At 37.0% G+C, this 18,523-nt stretch overlaps 1 protein-coding gene across 1 annotated transcript in view; it reads left to right on the top strand.

The window, feature by feature from the left end:
- NEBL (nebulette) overlaps positions 1 to 18,523 on the top strand; it is a 90,225-nt gene that overhangs the window by 55,386 nt on the left and 16,316 nt on the right. The window contains exons 21-26 of the mRNA XM_010006953.1: positions 647 to 726; positions 1,000 to 1,092; positions 3,108 to 3,212; positions 4,351 to 4,522; positions 8,457 to 8,549; positions 9,476 to 9,604. Coding sequence (XP_010005255.1) covers positions 647 to 726; positions 1,000 to 1,092; positions 3,108 to 3,212; positions 4,351 to 4,522; positions 8,457 to 8,549; positions 9,476 to 9,604 — 672 coding nt within the window. The remainder of the gene's footprint in view (positions 1 to 646; positions 727 to 999; positions 1,093 to 3,107; positions 3,213 to 4,350; positions 4,523 to 8,456; positions 8,550 to 9,475; positions 9,605 to 18,523) is intronic.

Below are 18,523 nucleotides of genomic sequence, written 5' to 3'. Positions count from 1 at the left end.
ATCCTTCAGACTCTTTAGATACTGATCCTGCTTTGAGTGTGCATTTGGTTAATGCACCATTGGTACAAGTGTGGTTTAAAAAGCAACAGAGGTTTTATTCCTACAGTAAATTCCTAAATAAACACATTGAAATTTAGGCATTTGGATTCAATTGGCAGTTTTCTGATGTATTGCACCCCATGTTTGATCTCCTTTGAATCTATAGGGTATAAAAGTTAGACCGTGGATGGTATCCATTGCGGAATCTCTTATGTCTGGACAAATATACATTTACAGTGGACATTGCTGAAATTCAGTTTTTTCATTTGCTCTGCTTGACTTTACTGCATTATTTGTGACTTACCCCATTCCAAATATAATACTCTATACTGCCAAACACCAGTATGGCAAATGTCAAGATGTGTGCAAATGTGTCTGTATATCCACACAAGTGCATTGACAAGATGGCTATATAGAAAGAATTCAAGGTTATACTTAAAAAATCAAGTTTTGTAAACTTTAATAAATTTCAAATGCATTTTAGCTTTTCAGTTGTTTCCTGGATGACCTTTTAAATCATACATTTTAATGCAATACAGTGTGATATTGCCTTAGCTGAAATAGTATGTACCATTTTATTCTGTTAAATAATAGGTTCACTACAGAGAGCAGCCTGGCAAAGCTACTGCTGTGAGTGTCACTCCTGAGATAGAGAGAGTCAAGAAGAATCAAGACAATATCAGCTCGGCAAGTTGTCTGAATCTTTTTGCCATTTAGATTTTCAGTCATTTTAGGAATATAATAAGGATATGGTTTTCCATTTAGATTTGATGTGTCAAATGAATCCAACTGCATCATCTACTGAATGGATTTTTTTTAACCCTTTGAGCACTTGTATTGCACAAATGGGCAACAAAAATATTCACTGGATGACCTTTTAAATCATACATTTTAATGCAATACAGTGTGATATTGCCTTAGCTGAAATAGTATGTACCATTTTATTCTGTTAAATAATAGGTTCACTACAGAGAGCAGCCTGGCAAAGCTACTGCTGTGAGTGTCACTCCTGAGATAGAGAGAGTCAAGAAGAATCAAGACAATATCAGCTCGGCAAGTTGTCTGAATCTTTTTGCCATTTAGATTTTCAGTCATTTTAGGAATATAATAAGGATATGGTTTTCCATTTAGATTTGATGTGTCAAATGAATCCAACTGCATCATCTACTGAATGGATTTTTTTTAACCCTTTGAGCACTTGTATTGCACAAATGGGCAACAAAAATATTCAAACTTGCCTGATTATTCCTGCAAAAAAAAAAAAAATTGAGTGGTTCTGTTAACACCAGTATTTTTCAAGGAGAGAGCCAATAGAGGTCAGTCATTCTTTCAGGAATCTTTGTCTCTTATTACCAAGTTTTACTTGCTAGATTTCAGGGGTAAATTACAGTAAAGAACAAAGGAAATGAGAATTTAACTTTTGTGCAAATTTAATTGTTTTATGATGCAAAGCATGGATGCATATAGTTATGCATTCTGTTCTATGACATGCCTCATCTGCCAGAGTCAAGGAGTCCTAAATAGATCCTATTACTAAACACTAGTGAGTAAAACACTGCATTTTTCTTGGCTTTTATGATAATACTTAGCTCCTTTTTGCTTTGTTTTGTTTTTTTAAATCACCACTACGGTGGTGTAAGAAGCAGCAGACCATTCTAATAAGAAGTAAGGAAAAAGTCAAAACAGCATGGTGAAGGAAAGGAACAGACTAGTTACAATTACAGTCTGTGTCCTCAACACTGAAACATCAGTCACAAAGCCCCTGCAGATGGCAAATAGAACATGTTTCATGCAGACCTGCTATCTCAAGGTGGCAGAAGAGAATTAACAGTAATGGACACTCAGAACTGAGAGTAGGGGTGTAAAATAAAAAAAGAAAAATAGGTTGGATTTGTCAGAGGATTTGTCTAGGGTCAAGGGAACACAATTAGACCTTGTAACTATGTATGTCTTAAATATGTTCTTAACATGCTCTTGCATATTTACCAAGGTCAATTAGATTTGAGATGCATAGTTAAGAGGGAAACTTCTCAACAGCTCCAGACTTGAAATATGTTTTATTTCTGAAAACTAAGCTTTTTTCCCCAAGTGACTCCTTAACTTTGTTTGTCAAGATTTACAGTGATAATTTCTTTTTTATGTTAATGAGTGGCACTTGAAAACCAAACTGTGTTGACCATAATTATTTTGTCCAGAAAATCCTTTATATTCAAAAGCATATGAAGCTAGATATTTTGCTAAGAAGTTATATTGTTTAATTAAGAACGATTTGAAGAATATAGAGTACCATGTATTTCTGTTTCTCTGGACATAATTTCAAACTTACCTATGAAACCTAAACACAAAGACTCATATGTTCATATTTGTGTTGTGTCTAGCTAATATGTAATTTTAAGGAGGGTTAGAAAATTTCAATACTTGGTTTATCTCATCACAAATGAATGTTGAAATAGATTTCCACAACTGATTTGAAAGGTAATACTTTGAGTGTGAAAGTGTAGGTAAATCTGGAATACTATCACTCAATATACAGATTACAAGTGCAATGAAGGAGCATTTACTGATAATTAACTTTGCATCTTTACAAGTCTGTGAACTGCCATGAGAGAAACTTATTAGGAGAAACACGGTATAGGAGGCTCTGCACAACACAGAGTCCACATGGTCTCTCTGAAAACAGCATGTTCAGATTTGTCCCAGGCATGTTACTTTTGTGCTGCTAAGCAAGAGTGAGTTACCAAACAGGAGTATCATTATTTATCTTATTTTTCAATGGATAAATTAATTGCTTCACTTGTGTCATTTAACAGTCAAGACTTTAATCTTTCAGGTAAATACTATTTGTTTGAGTAAGTGATTGATGGAATAAATGTGCCCTTTGGCCTTACCAATATACTAGCTTGTCTGTGTCATCCCTCTGAAATAAGTCACTAGAAAATAAGTGTAAAGAAAGAAACAAGAAAAAAGTTTGGCACTGTGGTTTGGAAAGGTTGCTGCTACATGGTGTGATTCTTACCCTCCTTTCTACTGTAAACAAAAACTTCATGTGTGCTATTGTTGTTTTGCAGGTCAAGTACAGCAGTGATCAGAGGCAGATGAAAGGTAGACGTAGTGTGCTTCTAGACACACCTGAGCTAAGACATGTCAAAGAAACACAAAACAACATCTCAATGGTAGGGTACTTTCTTCCTATAACTAGAATATACTAAGGAATGGCACTTGACTTCCACTGGATTTTGCCTTCCATTAATATAGGTAACTAATGGAACTCTCTTTTCAAGTATGGAAGGAATATTTTCTTCTTATGCCTGTTGAGGGAGTGTTTTCTAACTGCATATGACTGTAATGAACATTTTCAAAATACTAATAAAAAGTTTTCTAACAGTTAAATGTCTGTTCTTTTTTTTGTTTGGTTTTGTTTTTTTTTTTCTTTAAAAAAGTACACACATCATTTGAGCATCACACAGTTTGTCTGGATTAGGTGACACACCACCTTGTGCCTGTGCACGTTCTTGGTTTCTGTGTGACTTTTGTTCTTGGAATGAGTTGCTTTGTGTGCGTTTGCTTGTGTGAGAATGTTTGTCAATTTAATTCTTTGGTTATTAAGACTATTTAAGAAGCAAATATGTGTAATTAGGAATACTACTTTATAACTCCTACTAATACCGGTTTTGGGCCAGCACTTGGTTATATAACATTTTCTGCCCTAATGTCCTTGGTTCTGTTTTTTTTTTTGGTTTGTTGTTGTTTTTTTTTTCCTTAAAGTGGGCTGCTTAGAGTAACTGCAATTCTTTCTAAACACCTATGTTTAAAGCCAGCTGGCATATGGTAAAACAAAAAAGCGAAATAATAGCTTTTGTATGAAACTGTGCATATAATCAAAATTCTCAGTGAATGAAAATACCTGAGTTCTTTAGAATTGTTACCACTGCAACATTGTTACTGACAGATGTAGTTGTTTGCATCAGTAGAGAGCTATCTTATAGAAGAAGGGAATGGACCAGGTGACCTCCTGAGGACTTTTCCTATCCTGTGTAAGATGATGCTTTGTTGCTTGAGTCAATGCTTAATTCAGTGGTAATGGAAAACAAATGCAAAAATGATAACAAAGTATTAGGAAATCATATTAAGGAGATAGAAAATATTTGGCTGGTTGTCCAGCCCATCTCGTGTGTGTAACAATTCTAATATGGTGCAAAACACAAAGAATATAACTGCTGCCTAAAACAAACGCATATTCATTCTTGCATAGAATGATTATTTGCTGTCAGTGAGAGCTCGGGGAAAAATATAATTTTTCTTGTTTCCTAGGTTAAATACCATGAAGATTTTGAGAAGACAAAGGGCAGAGGCTTCACCCCAGTGGTAGATGATCCTGTAACAGAGCGGGTGCGGAAAAACACCCAAATTATGAGTGATGCAGCATATAAAGGTGTGCATCCACATATCGTTGAAATGGATAGAAGACCTGGAATCATTGTTGGTAAGTTCTTGAATACTGTTGCTATTGAAAACATTCTGGGGAAGCTGAAAGCCTCTGCTTGTGTTCTCCAGTATTACCAAGAAGAGGTATTCCAAGATTTCATTTTCTCTTTTCTCAATATGAAACTTGTGTTGAACTACTGGTTCAATTCCAGCTTCTAGTGATGTAATAACAGGAATGAATGTGAGACACATTGTCATTTGCTCTGTATTCTTTTTTCAAATATGGATAGTCATTACTTAAAGTTTGAATTTTGGCTCTTCAAGAAAAGCCATAATATCACAATAATCTTCATTTTGCACAGAAGAGAGGTGATAAAGCTGTGATTCTCCAAACTGTCACTGTTTAAATGTTACAGACCAGTCTGAGATTTCCCATTCTGTCCATTAGCAGTTTATCTGGAGCTGCACATGCTCCACTTACCTCTTGCTTTAGCAAGTCTGCTATGGTGAAGGAAATGGTAATCTGACTCTTTCTTTTGGTATGTCCTTTTTCTGTTTTTCTGTGCATTACAACAGTGTAGAACCCAGAAGGTCTACATATGGAAAAACATGCTGAGATAGAATTCTAAAACCCTTTATACATAGTAATAATAACAAGGGTTAACTTTAAGTCTACCTTTCAAAAATCAGAGAAATCGCAGGTCAAATGGACTAATTAGTGTGTCATATAGTCCATTCTCCTGCCTAAAGCAAGGTTAACTGTATCTATATAATTCCTGGCAGATGCTTCTTTAGTCTTTTCCTTAAAATCTCGAAATGAGCCTCTATTACATGAAGAAGTGTATTTCTTTCCTTTTGTATAGCTACCTCTTACATGTCTGTAGCTACAGCCGTTGCTCAGAAGGGATTTTTCAAAAGTGAGTGTTTAGAGAGCTCTTCCTGGGACAGGTACTGATGCTTTTAAGACCATGCAATTCTCAGGGGGTCACACATTTCAGATCTAGGGCAACAACTTTTTCAGAGTATCTTTGTCTGTAGATAACCAAACACTTCAACTCACTACCATAGCTATAGGTGGTGCAGCCAAAGAGAGAAAAGCTCCTGCAAAACTGCAGTTTGATATACAGTTTGAAATATGCTGTTCAGTGTGCACTTTAAACCTGCTTATGGAATGTTCTTGACAGCTAGAAAAAAAAATTGCAGACTGAAAAAAATAACTATGATCCTCAAGTTTTTTCCTAGCTGATACTTCAGTTAAGCCAGTTAGGAAAAGTACGTCTGTGTTAAGAGTCCATCTGCTTGTTTTTTTAGGTATTACTGGTGAAGCTGTACCAACTTTTTCAAATGCCTGATTGCTATAACTAACGCCTCTCATTAGAAAGTAAGCACTAGTTTTAACCATTCTAAAACTATTCTAAACCTATCAAGATAAATTAATCTGAGCTTTGGATCTACAACTAGAGACATTGTGATTCTCATGTGAGTATAAGGATATTTTAAATCGGCAAAAGTAACCAGGAAGCTAAAATTGTTTGGTGCTATAAATTGCCAAGATTCAGACCCTATGTGTGTTATTTCAGATTACAGAGGTGGATAAAATAAATTCAAATAAATTACTTCTGCACTGATGCTGCCATGAAATCATACTTAGAATCATAGAATAGTCTGGTTTGGAAGGGACCATTAAAGGTCATCTAGTCCAACTCCCCTGCAGTAAGCAGGGACATCTTCAACTAGATCAGGTTGCTCAGAGCCCCATCCAACCTGATCTTGAATGTTTCCAGGGATGGGCCATCTACCACCACTCTGGGCAACCTGTTCCAGTGTTTCACCACCCTCATTGTAAAAACTTTCTTCCTTGTATCTAGTCTAAGTCCACTCCTTTTTAGTTTAAAACTGTTACCCCTTGTCCTATTGCAGCAGGCCCTGATGAAATGTTTGTCCCCATATTTCTTATAAGCTCCTTTTAAATATTGAAAAGTCACAATAAGGTCTCCTTGGAGCCTTCTCCAGGCTGAACAACTCCAATTCTCTCAGCCTTTCTTCATAGGACAGGTGTTCCACTCCTCTGATAGTTTTTGTGATCCTCTTCTGGACCCATTCCAGAAGGTCAATGTCTTTCCTGTGCTGAGGACCCCAGAACTGGACATAATGCTGCAGGTGGGGTCTCACAGGAGGGGAGTAGAGGGAGAGAATCACCTCCCTTGACCTGCTGGCCATGCTTCTTTTGTTGCAGCCCGGTTCACGGTTAGCTTTCTGGGCTGCAAGTGCACATTGCCAGCTCATGTTGAGCTTCTCATCAACCAGCACGCCCAAGTCCTTCTCAGGGCTTATGATGTCTTTATTTACTAAAGCATGATCAAACAGAAAAAGTTGGTCATTTACCAGTTTCCCCACGCCTGTCATGCCTGTCAGTGGTTTATGTCATTGCATAATTTATCACTGTTAGGATTAACACATAGTTTATCAAAAGACTTTGTGTTGGCTTTTATTCATCTTGTCAAGAGGGAGTTAGTGATGTGCCCAACTTGTAGGAATTGCAGTAGATAACATATAATGTACATACATTTCATGTATTCTAAATCCATAGGATTTACTTCATTAGTTCTGTCTGTTTTTTCCATTGCCTCAAGGCTATCAGTAATTTGTAACATGACATATTTAGGGGTCCTTGCAGTCCTACTTTACCTGCCAACCCATTATTTAGCTTGGTACCATTCAAACTAGTCGAAGGGCCAAGTTGGAAATATAGGGTTTTTTTCCTGCTTCCAATGCATTGAGTAAATCTTGCAGACAGGTATATCCAAGAAGCAAACCTCTAGTAAAAAGGCATGATCTGGTAGATTTGTGCTTTAACTGATTCTACTTTGAGGTTTTATTTTAAACTGGTTTGGGGAGATTAAATGATTATTGTTATTTTTAGGCATAGCAGATATTGTATATATTTGTTGATGTTAGTAGATTGAGAATTTACACTGTAGCTGCATCTGCCTTTGTTATAAGCTTTCTGTTGTACAACACTCTAATTATTTGTTAAAAGTTTATTAAAAACATGGTTGAATCTGTGTTCACTTTTCTTCTGTGATTGTAGATGAAACTTGGATATGAAATACTTTTTTCCTATGAATTCTTTTGTCCTTTGATATCTAGTTCAGTCATGTGAATTCAAGATACATTAATAACTTACCTGTATGAATTAAAGGTGAAGGTCTTACGGTTACTCCTGTTATTGAATCCATGCATTGAATTAAAAAAATTTGTTTAGATAGCAGGGTAGTGGATCAACAGTAACACTGTGTCCCAGGAAACATAGATATTTGGAAGTCAAAGGGAATTCCTAGGTTCTAGTTAAGATCAAGAGTGAGCTTCCATTTTACCCAACTGTAGTTTTCTACAGTGGAGTCTCTCTCTAGTCTTTTTTTTCCATTAAGTAAGAAAGAGGTATACTTTTTAGTTTATATAAGTTGAGCAACTTGTAGCAATTTATTTTGGATAAAATGAGCTATGTCCCTAATTCTGCTTATGAGGCTGACTTGTTCTGTGCTGTGTGCAAAGGAGGGCCTGTATTGCCTCTGTCAGCTGTAGACATGTATAATACCAGCTGTCAGCTATAGAGATATATACTGCAGCATCTCCATGGAGTAAGTATGCTATTGGTGGGCTGGGGAAGTAATTTTGTAGCTCTGATAATTTTGATTCTGGTTTTGGAAGAAAGCTTCCATTTACTTAGACTGGAAAAAATACTGTGGTCGTATTTAGAAAAGGAAAACAAAAATTAGAAGAAAAAGTGTCCTTAAAATAATGTCAGCATTCGTAACTAAATTTCTTTTAAGTGTCTTAAATTCTTTCTGGTCCTTTCGGGTTAACATCTAGATCTTTTGGTTAATTTTTAGGTGAAGGAAATTGGTTGCTGATTGTTAAAACTCATTCCTTTCATGCTTTTACTTCCTTTGTTGTTTGTCTGTCATATAATTTCTGCACTTTGGGAAAAGATCTAAAAGTTTGGCGCACAGATCCTGGCTCCATCTTCGACATTGATCCCCTGGAAGACAATATTCAGTCTAGGAGTCTGCATATGCTTTCTGGTATTGCTTTTATCCTGACTTTTCCCAAATCAGCATTTTATGTTTATGCAACTAAGTTGATACAGTAATTTTTCAGGTCAATGTGCCAGCCATATGCTTTATAAGTGTGTGTGTGTGTGTATATATATATATAAATAAATGTAGCATTTTAAAAGCAGTGTTTTATATAACTTCAGCTGTAATCATACATACAGGTAAGAAAGACCAATAGAAAGCTTATCCTAAAGAACAATTATTCATACCACTTACAAGTAGACACTTAAAAACATTGACCTACTTTGTCCTCCCTGTAAGTCAAATTTTCAAGTAGTTGGACCTTACTAAAATTTCAGAGATACAGAAGGTGGCCTATTTATGAAACTAATTTCTTTTCTATTCACGTTTTGCTCATATGACCTAACATATTACGCCTTGTGCTATTGTTTGCAACTCTGAAGTGTTAGTAATTTAAGGGTAGATGGAAAAGAAGAGGAGGTAATATAATAGTAGGCAGCAATGTTTTGATTCTAGAAGGTTTTGAATTTTTTTTGCCCCTAGAAGTGTTTATTTTGAAAGCTCAATTTTTGCATGCGTTTTCTTTGCTACTAATAGTGGAACTTTAAATATTCTTTCAAATGTCATACAGCAGTATTTCCACATGCACTTACATGCGTGCTGGAATAAAGGAACATTTTGATTTTCCAGTGGAAATTTTCATATGCTTCATTTTTATCCCTTTTTTTAGCTTAGTTGCATCTGGTTTTGAAGCAACCTTTTGAAATAATGGTGTTAAAAATGGATACAAATTTGTGAATAATTCACATTTCTAATTTTAATGCCATTGGTGTATAAGTATCAGTGTTAACAGTGCTGGGGTTTTTGTTGATGCTTGTCTTTGCAATTCTGTCACCTATTTACTGTGATATTGTTTCTTTCTACCTTTGTAGAAAGAGCAAGCCGATACAGTAAGCAGTATTTACGTTCTACCAGTTTGGGAGATTATAAATCAGATGGCTCTGACACGAACCCTACCTTTTCTTACTGCAGTGAGATAACAAGGCCGTCTGATGAAGGAGGTACCCCTTATTCCCACCTTTTTCACTAATGACACTATCAAAGTGTGCTGAGACATCACAGCCCTGCATTAACTCCATATCCTTGTGTAGTTACAAATAATTAAAAATTATGTAAGCTGTTGTTTGATGGGTTAAGGAAACAAAGCAAAACCTCAAGACTGCACGGTTTCTTGCATGCCATGTTACCTCCTTACTGTGTATTCTCTCTTTTGCCGGTTTGGTAACTCAGTCAGTCCAAAAGCTCTGCTAACTCCTGTTAACAGTCCATAAGAGAAGGTGTATTGTGTTTCTGCAAAACCTATGTGTATCTCTGTTTTTTTTTTTTTTCTTCCCCTCTCAAAAGACACAATGTAACTGAAAAAATACACATCTGAGCTGAAAAAAAAAGAGAAATTTACCTTGTGCTTTTCAGTGTGCAAATCAAACATATTTTAATGACTGAAGGACTGAAGTACTCAGATGAAACTATGCAGGTGCCTGTGGCGCTCTGTTTCCATCCAGATAAAAAGAAAAAATGTGTATCAACTGGCAACTTTCTGCCGGTTTGCTTATAGTCTCAGCAGTTTAGGAAACGGTTAATCAGCTGGGAAGTTTATATAGTCCTATGTTGTTTAACATGGATTAATATTAGGATACTCTGACCAACCTGCATTCCCAAATGTAAAACCACATCTTGAATCTGTGATACCACAGGTAGAACAAAATTCATGAAACTGATGGATGGGGGTCTACTCATCCTACTGGCATTACAGTGTGTACTAAACTTGACTGATGAATTGTACATATTCGGAAACATGGCATTATTAATATATGTTTCTAAAATAAAGTGATTTTTACTTCTCAGTTGTAGAATGAAGATGCATCAAAAAAGTTATCCAAGGGTTTTTTTTTTTGTTTTTTTTTTTTAAAGACAGTTGAAGAGTCAAGATACTGCTACCATCCCCTGTCATCCATGAATTACCCATGCTTTTGGAAAGTTTTAAGGCATTTTAATTGTAGACTGCACCTATTTATGTTCTGTCACTTGCCAGAGTAATATGTTGTTATAGTGGCTAGTGTTTAGGGAGTCTGTGTTGCATTAGGTGGCATCTAAATATGCACAAGCAGCTCTGATTAAGAACAGGTGAGGAAGAAACTGTTTGGACTGAAGAACTGACTCTGAACAAAGAAAGAAATACACATCTTTAACAGACCTGTAATCCCTTATATCATGTCTATCCATCTTTATTTGATATTTTAACTGTATTCCCAACTCTTTTAATAGATTATAGCAATAATGCGTATCGTGCTGGCTTTTATGTCTTTTCCTGTGATGATGGAAAGCGGGCTTCATAGTTCAGTGCAAATCGTCTCTATCTGTTCCGATTTTTCTGGCTCTATTGCAAGCCATTTTAATGTTGCTTTTTCAGCTTGATTTGATTGTTAACAGATATTTTTTATTACTAGCCATATTGAGAATAGGAAATGGGCTTCATTTTCCCGGTTGTTTTGGCACTAGCAAGCTTGCTTTTTGTGTCTCTGTTTAAATCTATTGTTGTGGTGATGTGTTGGATAGATCCCTGCCAAGACCAACATATTTTAGCAAGATATTGTTTCCGCTTTTGACCCAGCTGGCTTGCCAGGGTTTGAGCACTTGCAGACCATTCCCATTGCAGGATAGAAATAAATGCCAGTGAAAAGTAATTTGATACAATTCCAATTATTTACAAAAAAATACCATTTCTGTGAACACATTCAGAAAAAAAACAGCAGCAGAAGATAGCATCTTTGGTGAAAAAGAGCAGCCTTTTCCATGACAAAATCCCATCCAAAATGTCATTTAGCATATAGCCACAAGGTGAGTTTTCCCTTGGCCTTTATACAGTGTATCTCATGCCATACTACAGTAAATGAGAACCAAATCAATTTGCTGAGATTTCATGGCTGGTTCTCATCGAATTTGTACTTTTAGATATAGCAGTGTTTCTCACTGCCAATGTTTTAATCTGTTGGTGTGCCAACATGAAAAGCAGTTGGAGACCTTTGATCAATTTTGCAGCCTCTAAATGTCTTTGGCCTTGTCTCATCATTTTTCAGATATTTGTATGTTGTTTGATTGCTAATTTATTCTAGATACCTTTACTGATATTTGACCCACAATTCAAGTCTTCCACTGCCACTGCAGTTAGCGTTGTTTCTTAACCATCTCTCCCAGCTCTGAGCTGGGTCCCTGGCTTCACACCAGATGTTAAAGGCTTATTCAGATCTAAATAACTCCCTCTCTTGTCTTTGGGGAATTTCAGTGACAACATCATAGGGAGGCTACTAACATTGTTCACTGAAATGACTTCTTCCTATGTGGTTTCACGACCATTATTTTACATGATGAGGTTGAGTTGGAGATCCAAGTGTGCCTCCCAGAGAGCTTTCCTTAGAAAATCAGTAAATTTTTGCATAATCTAAGTTCAGGAAAATCCATGTTACCCTTTTAGACTACTGCAGGCAAAACTGGATAGGAAAAAAATTGTTAGTGTTTTCCAGCAAGCCTCATGAACTTTCCATTTGATTTTCTTTTTTAGATAACTTTCAGCTTGGTCCTTTGTGCACCTTCTCTCAGTGTTTTTCAAGGCTGACTTTTTTACTTCATAGTATCATTGAATTTTTTTTTTGCCATACTTGACAGAAGGTGTTGCCCTAGGGCCTCTCAGTTTGCCTAAATGCTTTGTCATTAATTGCTGCCCTAACAAAGATTTCCTTTATACCTGCAAGCTATTCTGTAGCAATTCCCAGAAACAGCTGGGTGCTACATGAGTTCTTGCAAAATTCTCAGCTGTTTTTCAAGTATGTATTTTCATCTTGGCTAAAGAGGAACATAAGCTAATGATTTCTTTCTTTCAGTTCTGCTTTTAACACTGATGTTGCAACTTCTGACACGGAACTATTCATTCACTTTTGGGAAGGTTTTTTATTTGTGTCAAAAAGAGAAATTGAGATATGATGTCAGATTTATTTTTGTTCAAAAGATGGATGAAGCAGTTCCTTCTTCACAGAACACTAGGAGAAAAAGCAATGAGAGGCAGTTCCTTTGCTTTCAATTTGGGTCTTTCTGGAGAGAATTACGTCCCAAAAATTTATTGACTTTTTTTTTGGTTTTTTTAGGTTTCTTTATACAGTCTTTTCTGTCTGCCCTGATTTTCTGTGCAGTGTTACACACTGTTTTTCTCCCAGTTCTTTTCACACTCACTCCCCTTCCTCCCCTACAACTGAGGACCCATTCTGTTAGTTTGCATTCAAGCATCAGGAGAGGATGATCTGGTTCCTGTGGCTCAAGCCTATTCTAGTTGTGCATTATTATGGACAGTTGTATTAGTAATTTAACCATCTACTCCATGAAGGAGATTAATTTCTTATACATGTAACTCCCATTTCTGTATAATTACAGAATTTTTGGTGTCTAGTGACAGAAAAAGGAACTCAGGTGTTGTCTCATTGGACTGCTTGTATTCACTTTTCTCTACAGTGTTTTTCAAAAGTTGTGCTAAAGCATTTATTTTTATAAAAATATATTCTATTTTAAGGTCTCCATATAAAATTAAACTACCATCTTTTGTTAGTTACTTTCTTCAGTAAGTGAACGTGACATTTAGCTCACACCCTCAAGGCTCAAGACTGTTTTGTTTAGTTCCATGCCCCCAAAAGCAAGAGTAAAAATGCTTGAAAATAGCTCAAGTTCATAATATTGGAGACTTTTTTTTTTAAAGACTGGTTACTTTAGAACATTTTCTATACTTCTTCTTCTCAGTAGTTCCATCTCTAGAGACTGAGATGGTGAAAGGACTTTGTAACCCTGGAGTGTTAATATATGGTATGATCACAGAATCACGGAATCGTTCTGGTTGGAAGACTGTTAAGATCATTGAATCCAACCATAGCTTAACTCTACCAACTATTAACCTAACTCTACCAAGTTCAGTGCTTAAAACATGTTCCCAAGCACCACATCTACACATCTTTTAAATACCTCTAGGGGTGGTGATTCAACCACCACCCTGGGCAGCTTCTTCCAGTGTTAATTACCCTTTTGGTAAAGAAGTTTGTTCTAACAGCTAATCTAAACTTTCCCTGGCACAACTTGAGGCCATTTCCTCTCGTCCTGTATGGAAAATAATTTGTGGTGTATGATCACAGAAACCTAGCTCTGTTGCTCAAAGCTATCTGTGTGCAGGGTTAGAGAAAGAGTGGTAAGATAAAAAGAAGGCAGTAAGTAACCTTTAAGGCTAATTAATATTGTTCTTCAGGCCCATTGTTTGTAGTAAGCAAAGAAACAAAATGCTACAACCAGAGGAAATTCTGGTTTAGGATTGAAATGTCAAACAGTTTAAGCTTTTGAGAGTGCAGAAACTTGTCCTTAAGGGAGTTGACCTTGCGTCTACAGGGGTCACTCTGCTACTACTGGAACAAATGCCAGGCTTTGCTGTGATGGCAGGGATGTGACTGGACATATTTGTGTACTACTAGAATGGAGCTGAAGTCCTGAAGACTGAGCAGATGGTAGCAGATGAGCCATAACATGGCTACTAGGCCTGCTGTTTTTGTCACTTCTGTCTTGCATTGGTCTTTACCTGATTTTGAGGTGAAGAATTGCTCTTAAGTGTGTTTGGAATGAGGAGACCCATCTGCACCAATGATTATTGCTGTTATTCTCATTTCACTGTTATTTATTCATTCACTGTATCTCTCTGTCTTTTGTTATGCAACAATTTGGGTGCACATTTTGTGTTCATTATAATTCAGTGAAAGTGTATTCCTTAGGGTTCCTCCTTTTGTTTTAGTTATCCAAGTCCTTTTATGCTACTTTCCTTCAATCCTGTTTCAACTGCAGAATGTTTTAGTTTCATTTTATAATATTCTTCCTTCTATCAGTTTTTACTTAAATTATCTTTCAATCTGTTGTATCTTTGTGGGGCTTTCTGTTTAGGTCTCTCCTGTTTTTCTTTGATTTAAATCACTAGGATTTTATTTAACTTTACCAAGTTTTTCTTTCAGTCTGAAGTTTTCTACTTTGAAATTATCTTAATGGATATTCTGAAATGGATGAACTTAGCTTTATTTTTTTGTCCCTGATTCGCCCTTTTATTCTTTTTAGTTGAAAACTTGTGTGTTGATATTCTCCCCTTTTGCTTTAGATGTTCCTTTTTTTTTTTTTTTGTCTTCTGTTTCCTCCTAATTTCTAGTTTAATTGGTGTGCATCAGTGTGTTCACATGATATATATATTTTTCATTACCATGTGTTCAGCATTTTTCAGTATATTAAGGTATCCCTTTATTTTTTATTTTAAATTGTGTGTAGTCTGTGGACTGAGAAAATTCAGAGGTGAGTATCAGTTCCTTTCAGTTATTGGATATATTTGTACTCTGCTGGGAAAAATCCTGATTTCTTGGGTGCTTTCTAAATCATCATCTTATTATCTTAAAAGCTAGATATAAGTCAGTCTGTAGGAGACAGAAGTCAGGTTTGTTGTACTCCCTGAAGCTCATGTTACATAGGAAACCTTAGTGGATATTTGGACAGAATTTTCAAGTGCCTTTGCTACATTTTAAAAATGAATGCTATAATGTCATGTATTTGACTGATTGGCTGCATGTTCATTATTTATGGTTGTCTACTTCAGCCTAGGGTCTTCAGATTCAGTTCACCTGCTGCCACCAGACAAGTAGTGAGAATTAACAGAGAGAGGCCTTGCTATGAGGTTTAAGGTCTTCCTTTCTTTATTCAGATGAAAAGGGTCTGCCGCTAACGCTGAAGTCTCACTTTGTCATTGCCTAGGAAGCTGTCTTCTTTTGCTCACCCTGGCAATCCAAACACACAAATTTCAACAGACCATGAAATTCCACTTATAGTCTCAATTTTTGTTATCAACCTTAAAAGTAACCTCTAGGTTTCTATAAGGAAATGGAAAATATGTATTAGGTACTTCATTGATACTACATAACAGTTGGTCAGATCCAGAAAGGATTAGTGCAAACAACCTTTCAGGAGTAAATGTGGCAAATGGACATGGTGGCAATTTGACCTTGTCATGATCCGGTATTCGGGTACGTGGCAATTTTAATAAATAAAGGTGATCCCAAATGGTGAAATTAAGACACAAACGAGGTCAGATGTCACGCACACAACAAACTTTTATTGCAATAACACAACAAAAGTCCCTAGAGCGGATAGGACAGGCAGGAAAACAGAGACAGGAAAGAGAGGAGAAAGCAGAGAGATAGAGGACAGAAAGCAAGAGCATAGTTACCACCCACGGTTCAGTGATGTCATCGATGTCGTCGGTGGGGAAGTAGTTCCAGGTGGAGAAGTGCTTCCTTGCACCCACAGAGTCCCACATTTTTATACAGTCCTTGCCCACTGCACCCCCACTTCTCTCCCTGCATAGGGAAAAACCCTTCGGATCTTCTCTGTGATAGCAGGGGCAGGTATGATGCCAGGGGCTATGTAGTCTTTGTTTGGCTAATTGATGAGATCAGCCATTACAAAGGAGGAGGTTGAGTCAATTGCCACCGCAGGATTAGTTCCTTGCTGTGGAGTTTCGGTCCTAGGAAGTACCTTGAGACTGGCACTCCTAGTCTTGTCCTGCAAAATCGCATCAGCAGGTGTCGTTCAACTCTCAGATGCCTCGGGACAGACAAAAGATATCCTGAGTGCCAAAGTCCAAGCTTATCTCTTGGATTGTTCGAGGCAAGCACTGTACATCCTGAATGCCACAGACCTTAACGTCTCTGAAGAATGTGTAGTGCTGTAGTATCTTCCCATGGGATATAGGTGCTTCAAGTTTTGAAGTCTTTATGTAGCTTGGAGTGGAAGTTAAGTCAATCAGAAACAGTAAGTCCTTTCACCTCTCTCCCTAGTGGCATATCCTCCTTGGGTGAGATGAGCTTTCTGAAGAAGAAAGGCTCCAGAGTAGCTGAGTCTGCTTCCCTCACTTCCTCCAAACTCCATGGGTTATCTTTCTTTCCTCACTAAGGCAGGAATGTGTTGTAGGCCATCAGCTGAACTATCATTTGAACTGCAGTGTGAACACAGCCCTGCAAAAAGCAAATGTAGACTTCATTTATTGCTGTGTATCACTGGCAACAGCCTCAGGCTGTGTACCAGCTCAGGGGGAGGGCTTTTTTTCCTCAGCCTGACAACGACACTTTAAATATAGATTTCAGGGATGTCTCCTTCTCTCCCCCTAGCACACATCAATATCTCAGGTTCTGTATCTACAATATTTATTTGTAGGATTTGCCTGAGGCTTTGTCAAACACCCATATGTACTGCAAAAAATCCTAGAACAGGGAATTGTGCTGCTGCTTCTGCTCCTGATTAATTTCATCAGAAGACAAAAAGTGAGATGAAATGGAGAAAAAAACATCTTCGTTTCACATTCTGGAATTGCAGAGATGCTCCCTTGAATGTGGGCCAAGGAGTCTACTTGTGTTGGGACAGTGGTGGTTCTCTTGTGCCAATAGATGGAAGAAGAGGTGGAAAGGAAGCTGGATATGGTTACCTTTCTTGCTCTATCCTTCCTGTATTTTTTAATTAAAAATACTCTGGTTTTGAGTACAGGAAGAATCACCATTAGTAAAAGACAAGTCAGTAACCACCTGACTGCTCTTTGTGTTGTGTCATGGAGATCTGTCTTCCATCTCCAGGTGCAGGTGGCAGGAAAACAGGGCAGAAATACTTCACCCCTCTTCGTATTCATATTCAGTTGCTAAGTTCTGTCATTTTAAGGAGGTCAAGCAGAATGACACAGAAGCTGTATTTTCTTTTCTGGCAGCTAAGGAAGAATGGTTCTTTTATGCTTGGTAGCTGAACTCTGTTTCTGTGACATTGTTCCCTAGAGTTCAGTAATCAAACATAGCATTTGGAGGGAGAGGAATTGTAGCTGTCACAGGAAGAACTTTAGGCTTTTGTGGGTTTCTTGTCCCCTTTCAAGTGTATCAGCAGGCTGAACTGCCACAGAAGGCTGAACACATCAAAACAACACTCCGTGTACTCCCTCTTGGTGAGAGGCACATCCACACTTCTCTTATCCACCAGTCTGTTACATCTGTTTCTTAATTTTATTAGTATTTTTTTTACTAGGCGGTGCTTTGGTTTTGCTTCTTTTACATGCAGGCCACTTCTTCCACTCAACAGTGTCATGGTAAAACTGTGCTTTTCCATCTTGGTAATCAGATGATTTTTTATTCTTCAATGTATAATGTAGAACAAATGCTTGAAGTCAAATAATAAATATATCACCCATTAACCTCTTGTAATATTTTTTAACTTGGCTAAATACTTCTCTTTGTATGTAATGTGGGCAGAAGTGCGTACATGTGTTTGGTACCTATCTGATACCACAAATTATTTAGTATGGACAGTTTTAATTCTTAGAGAACTTATACCCCTTCGAAATTGGTGACTCCTAGTCTTCCATGTCCAAATATATTTTTGCTAAAATTGTACAGATTCCTTTCTAGACATCTGCTGTAACTGCACTGTACCCCAAAAGGACCGTGCTTGTTCAGCCAGCAAGACAGAGGTCTCTCCCTTCTGAAAACTGCACCTTCATTTGAAGGAGGTGTGTTCAGCTTTTTCAGCTTCTGCCTCCTGTTTTGCAGTGATTCCCAATGTTCAAAAGGGCATATTTTTTCTTTTTCAGGTTAAAAATAATGTCATTACAGATAGAGCAATTTTGAAAACAGTGTTTTCAAATGTGAGGTTTCCTAGTGTTAGAAAGGTGATACTTCTTCACCTCTAGATTTGAGGTAAGGAAAATTAGAAGCAAGGTTGATTGTGGGAGGATTCAGTTAGAAACAGGGTATGTGTGTTCCTTACATATATGCTAACTTCTATATAAATGTCTGTGAAAAGAAGATTTTGACTACTTAATGTATAATTTGGTG

This window comes from Chaetura pelagica, unplaced genomic scaffold (genome assembly GCF_000747805.2).
Source record: "Chaetura pelagica isolate M959 unplaced genomic scaffold, ChaPel_1.0 scaffold17, whole genome shotgun sequence".
Taxonomy (NCBI): Eukaryota; Metazoa; Chordata; class Aves; order Apodiformes; family Apodidae; genus Chaetura; species Chaetura pelagica.
Note: the sequence above shows the minus strand (reverse complement) of the source record. Positions and strands in the feature narration are given on the sequence as shown.